The sequence below is a fragment of the Coptis chinensis genome, chromosome 5 (genome assembly GCF_015680905.1).
Source record: "Coptis chinensis isolate HL-2020 chromosome 5, ASM1568090v1, whole genome shotgun sequence".
NCBI lineage: Eukaryota > Viridiplantae > Streptophyta > Magnoliopsida > Ranunculales > Ranunculaceae > Coptis > Coptis chinensis.
In genome coordinates, this window is record NC_141460.1 from 39,966,548 (window position 1) to 39,972,726 (window position 6,179).

The 6,179-nt window shown below is 37.9% G+C and overlaps 1 protein-coding gene and 1 non-coding gene across 2 annotated transcripts; one reads left to right on the top strand and one right to left on the bottom strand.

Annotated features, from left to right (window-relative positions):
• The first annotated feature begins 4,110 nt into the window (after positions 1-4,110).
• Positions 4,111-5,661, top strand: LOC147497493 (pentatricopeptide repeat-containing protein At5g27110-like). Its single transcript, XM_086562911.1, has 3 exons — positions 4,111-4,274; positions 4,771-5,050; positions 5,164-5,661. The coding sequence occupies exons 1-3, from the start codon at positions 4,111-4,113 to the stop codon at positions 5,659-5,661; spliced, it is 942 nt and encodes a 313-aa protein (XP_086419037.1).
• On the bottom strand, positions 4,256-4,340 carry LOC147497494 (small nucleolar RNA snoR114). Its single transcript, XR_015197271.1, has one exon. It is a non-coding gene; the product is annotated as a small nucleolar RNA snoR114 (small nucleolar RNA).
• Positions 5,662-6,179: the final 518 nt, after the last annotated feature.

Here is a 6,179-nt window from a genome sequence, read left to right on the forward strand (position 1 = left end):
CAGTATGAAACAAACAAGGGTGGGTGGGTTTAATGGGACTTAAAAATGACTACTTCTACTATGAAAACAATGCTAAAGTGCAACTAAGATGGCAGCGGCGCCATTTGATAAATATAAAATGAATAGTCTACGTACGAAATGAACGATGAATTCAATCCGTAAGTAAACTAAAACTGATCTTACAAGTTTCTATTATCAAAGCTTCTACTCTCGATGCGAATTGCACTAAGTGGAGTAGGAAGTTCATTCCACTCCTAGTTCCCTAGCATGGATTGTTTTCTAAGTCTAAGAAATCAGTCTTAAGTCAATGAGAGCTTTACGAAATGTTATGCTAACAAGACGCGTTAATTTAAATAACAAGATATAATAAATAACAAGATAAAATATAAACTAAAGTCAATCTACGAAAGCTACGGAATTACGATTGTTTGAATCTAGATAGAGAAATAGAGGGGAATTAAATCCACCTCGATTCCAACTTAATAACCTAGTATAGATTGTCGTATCTCGATTCTTACGTTTTCACGGCAAGAACTTCGAGTTCTAATCCCTAGTGTTCATGGCATTCCTACCGGATACTAACTAGCATGTGAGGTCGTCCACCCATTCTCATGGCGAAACACGACCTTCTAGAGTGGAATAGATTCTACAACCAATTCTATACTAACCACTAAGTTTTCATCAAGGCTTCATCAACCCCTCTAATGGAGGTTTTAGCCTTGAGTCATCAAAATATCATTTCCCATATTATTATAACTAAACATAATATCAAGATTCGAATTTTACTTAATCTAACAATAATGAATCTAATTTAATGGCTGGAATGAAATAAGAACAAGAATTGAAATTAGATCTAGAATGGAAATAACCAAATTCGAAATTGACAAACTAACTATTTTATTTATCTAATCAATCAAGAACAATGATTCAAAAATTTAATCTAAAAGCGAGAATTGAAATGGAACTAAAACTTAATTAATTAATAAAACTAGATCTAGAATTCTATATCTTAATTTAGGTCTAACTAGCTACCATTAACAAAGAGCTAAGCTTTTGTTTTTATACATCCAGATCCAAAAATCGTGCATGGGCTTGGAGCCATGTTTTGGGCGGAGAATCGGGCCCAAAACCCAATTCTTCGAAATCCAAAAGGCCTCTTCAGCTGCAGTTCGCTTCAACAGACTTTTCGTCCACTTCTGCTCCTCTGATTGGGTCAAGGCTTGGACCATTGGAAAGCTCTTTCTGAGCCGGTCGTTTTGACATAAGGTAGGCCCAATTCCGAGGTCTGAGTCTAAAGATATGGTCTTCGGAAGTTCTGTTGACTTTGTGCATTGTTTTACGCCGTGGGACTTTGACTTTTCATCTTTTGACCGGGCTTTACAAAGGCTTCGTCTTCTTGAATCTTGGCCTTTAATCACCGAACTCCTTAGTAACCAACCATTGCTCCTTTATCTCATCAAAGTGGCACATTCACGCATTATAATTGACTTTGAAGCCCTGAAATACATAAAAACACGTGATCAGTATTAACTCTTACTTATTACTCACATAATTGGTCTAAAAGTATGACTGCTAAGGGGTTAAAACTACAGTTTTGGGCTCTTATCACACACATAAGCCTTGATTGAGAATTTTGTCAATTTTTACTATCTTCCATCATAATCTATGAGTTTTTGCAGCAATGTAGTTAGTAATGGAGACCGTCTGTTAGAGTAAGTACTAAGTGGGTACGGAATTTCTCTCTCTAAAAAATACTATCATTCTTGAACATGCTATTGATTGATTTTGTGGGTATATCACCTAAAAACCCTCACGAGACTATAACTCATCCTTTTTGGGGAACTTAAAGGTTTAAAGCCTTGTTGCATATGGTAAATGCAATCGCGATGCCTGCGAAAGTGAGTTAGGATTTTATTTTTGTTTTATTATGATGTGATTTTGATCACTTATCTATTTTTTTATCTTATTTTCTAAGAGACTAACAAAAGGCTAGTTGGGAGTTGTGATAAGTGCTCAAAAAATGCAATTTAACATTCGATTATGCCTCTTGTTTAGCCATCTTAGTGGACTAATAGTATTTGTAAGTTATGTTTTATGATTCTACGGGTGAAAAAGAGAGTTTTGTGGAATGTTAGAGAAAAAGGGGTAAAACGGAGCAATTCAGAGCATTAAAGATCACATGGGAAGCCCGTGGACAATTATGGAGAAGGCCAAGGAATTGAAGCTATTAAAGATGCGACTTGGACCTATTTTAAAGCCTATTTGGAAGCCCAAGGCCAAAGGATTTGTTGCTTAGACCAAAGCCCACAAAAGAGGATAGAAGGATAGAGCAAAAAAAGGCAAATAGACTTCCGCGTCTGGGACGCATAAATCGTGCATCCAGACGCATTGCTCGTATCTGAGATGAAGTTGGACTCTAAAAGAAGTTGATTTGTATTAGGAAACAAATGGTAGTTTGGAATGCTTCTAGAACTCATTGTAACCCCTATAAATAGAGGACCTAAGTGCCTCATGTAATTTGTCAATTCACTTATACTCTTACCTCCAGAACTTGAGGCAGAGAGAGATTAATAATAAAATATTCAGTTTTAACTAGCCGAGTCTTAATAAGTTAATCTTTCTAGTCTTATGTTCTTTAACTCTTCTTCTTCTCGTTCTTCGTGTTCTTTCTTCTTTATAGAAGGGTAATTTTCTCCTTTAAGGGAGGAGATGAAGTCGATGCTTAAGGTTTAATGATTCTTCTAGTTCATGGTGTTCTTCAATCATGTTAGTTCTTTATGTTTTTAGTTATTAGTTACATTGCCCACACCATGGGATGGAAGTATAGAATAGGGTTTATGTTTTGCAATATTAATATCATGCTAGTGTTCTTTACTTTTCTTCTAGTAGTATAGTTTTTTAGAGTTAGGAAAGTATTCTTTGTGTTGCCATAGAAGGGGTAGCTAGGGGAGTGGCTGCCTAGGGGAAGTATTCTTCGTATTTTCCTTAAGTGGTGATTCATTGAATGGTCGCCCTATTAGGAAGTACTCCTTGATATTGCTCTCGGTAATACATTGAATGGCTGCCCGAGCTTACATAAAAGGAAAGAAGATATTAATAGCATAAACATAAGAACAACCTTAAGTAAAGTTAATTGTTAATGATGTTTCGTCCAAGAGGGCATTGGCACTCGCTCGATTGCTTAATTGTAGTTTACTTGTAAGAACAACCATGAAGCAGAAGGTCATAAGTCAAAAGTATTGGTGGATTCTAATCTCTTAAATTCCCTCTCTTATAAATTCTCAATAGTTTAGTTAATTTAGTTTAGTTTAGCATTAGAATCTAAAATTTCTACAATCATAGTTTTTAATCCCTCAACCCCCTTTCCAGTTCTGTCCTTCACATAACATACACTTAAAAGTGGAACGATACCCTACTCATCATTTACTTATTGAGGGATAATTAGGTTTTGATACGCTTCTATTTGTTCAACGACCATCATCATCCATCTACATCATCCATATACCATCTCATCTACACAAAAAGGAGCGCGTATCAATGTCTAGTAATTCCATATCCGAGAACGAGAGACTCTGAAACTATGGAGAAACAATCTCAGTCTACAAAAAAGGAACGTATCCAAGCCGCCCCCAATCGTGCTACCGAAAATGGAACATGATATGTTGGATGTCTCTTTGTATGCAGCTGTGTGAGCCAGTTTCCTGACCACTAACATCACATGTAGAAGAGTTCCAAGAGATTACACTCAGAGAAAATAAAGGCACAAGATTATAACCCAAAAAGGAGAAGAGAGAGAGAAGTGTACCTTGTATGGTATTGGGCTAAAGAGATGGGCCCAATATCATAGAGGTCCAAGGACTTTAACCTAAAAGGTGAGGGGAGAGAGAAAGGAAAGGGAGGAGGTAGGGAAGAAAGGGGAGGAGAACTACGGACAGCTTGATCCCTCGGTAAGGGGGTATGTAAGGAACCTAATGGGTTCAGCTGATCGATAAAAATGGGGAACATTTCCCATCTTCAAGATGAAAACGAGGGAGTGGAGACCTCGAAGATTAGAGGGTATGAATTGGGTTCATACAATGGCGTCGTCTATGGGGAACGATGAGTAGAGAGATGGGGGTGAGAAAAAATGTGCTCGCGAACACTATATGGGGTTTGGGAGAACCAGAGAAAGGTGGCACCTTTCTAGAGAAGAGGGAAAAGAAGCGTAACAGAGAGAGGAGGGAGTACGAGTCGAGATCTAGTGTGGTGAAAGAAAAAGCTCAGAAGCGCAAGCTGTCCGCCGTATAGGACGAAAGTGAGAAGAGACCCAACTCTCGCTTTAGCGCAACTCTTCACGGCTTGAATAGTGCATCTTCACAGCTTGGGTGCAAGTCCTTGTCAGGTACGTGCGGCAGTGCACTGGCCATGAAAATAGATGTATATTCCTCCATCCAGTCTCGTCCTTCCTCAAAACAACCACCCAACAACTACTTTCTCATACACCTTTCTTATCAAGCAACTCACTTCTTCTAAATGATACTTAGAATCCCTTTTCATTTTCAAGAAACTTCTTAACAACTTATCTAAACCCGCTTACCCTTTTCTATTTCCTTCACTTTTTAAGTCTTGCGTTAACCTTAACACTCCAAATGTCGGGTTTAGTATATATGGGTATATAGGTAAGTGTGGGTTTGGTGATTAGGTTGTTAATAGTCATTCTCTTGTTTATATGTATAGTAAGTTTGGTAGAGTTTTTTATGGTTACTTACTGTTTGATGAAATGTCTGACAGAGATGAGATATCGCTTAATTTTTTTATTTTTAGTTTTGGGTCTAATGGGTTTTATGAGGAAGTGTTGACTGTTTTTCATAGAATTGTAAAGTCGGGATTTATACCGAATACTGGTTCTTCATTGTATGCCATTACGGCGTGTACTGAAATGAGAAGTCTTGAGAATGGGGCTCTGATTCACGACTTTTTATATCGAAATGGGTTTGGTTGGAATCTTCGTGTTGTTAATTTGTCGATGTCTATGTACACTAAGTTAGGGAGATTGGATCTTGAGCGTCAAGTTTTTAATGACATGCCTAAGAGAGATTTAGTTTCTGGAAATTCAATGATCACTGGTTTTGCACATAATGGGAATTGGATTGAAGTATATGACCTTTTTTTTTGTCAATGAAGAAGGAGAGAGATTTGGTACCTAGTCGGGTTACGTTCTTGGGTCTGTTATTGGCTTGTGGACAAGCTCGGGATCTTGATATGGGAAAGAGTATTCATGGGCATTTAGTTCATTCTGGACTAGTATCAGATTTTTGCCTGGGTACTTCCGTCATTGATATGTTCTCAAAATGTGGGGAAGCTGAGTGTGCTGGAATTATACTTGACGAAGAATTACATGGAAAAAGTCTAGTTTCATGGAATTCCTTACTTACAGGGTATTCACAAAATAGATGTGACTTGGAGGCAGTTTTTCTCTTTCAGCGAATGCTATGGGATGTGAAACCTGATTCTATCACTATTGCTAATGTGATCCCTGCATGTGCAAGATTAGCCGATATGCAGATGATTAAGTTGGTTCACTTAATCATAATAGAGAAAGGTCTTGATTTGGATAGTGATGTAGATTTGGCTACATCAATGGTTGATGCGTATGGGAAGTGTTTGGCTACATCAATCTAGTATATCTTTGAATTAGTAAACTTACAGGTGTGCTCAAGGTCTGTGTTATCCAAATAGAATGTAACACCACCACGGCCAATAGTTCCATCAGCAGATCCGTGACTACGAGCCACCAACTGGCCTCCCAGTGGCGGTGTAAGAAGGACTTTATAATTTAATGTTTGCTTTGTTAGTACAAGGTGAATCTTGTGTCCCTTTCGAGATTGACACTTCCGCTCTTGAGACAAGGTATGGGCACTAGCCCTTTTTAATATCCTAAGAGCATGTCAAGCTTGAGTATCATGATTTTATTTGCTTAACACATTACCTGAGATGATACCATGTGACTCTAGCATTCAAACTATATTATTCCCTGAACATATTTTCTTGTCATGCCTTTATAACATCTATGGTAGTAGTGTTAGATGAATTGTCAGGTGGCAGATTTCCAGTATCGTATTTCAAAAGATAATGTCACAAAGTTATTCTAGTACGTAGAGACAACGGAGGGGATGAGCCCTTCGTGGATGATGAGGTCC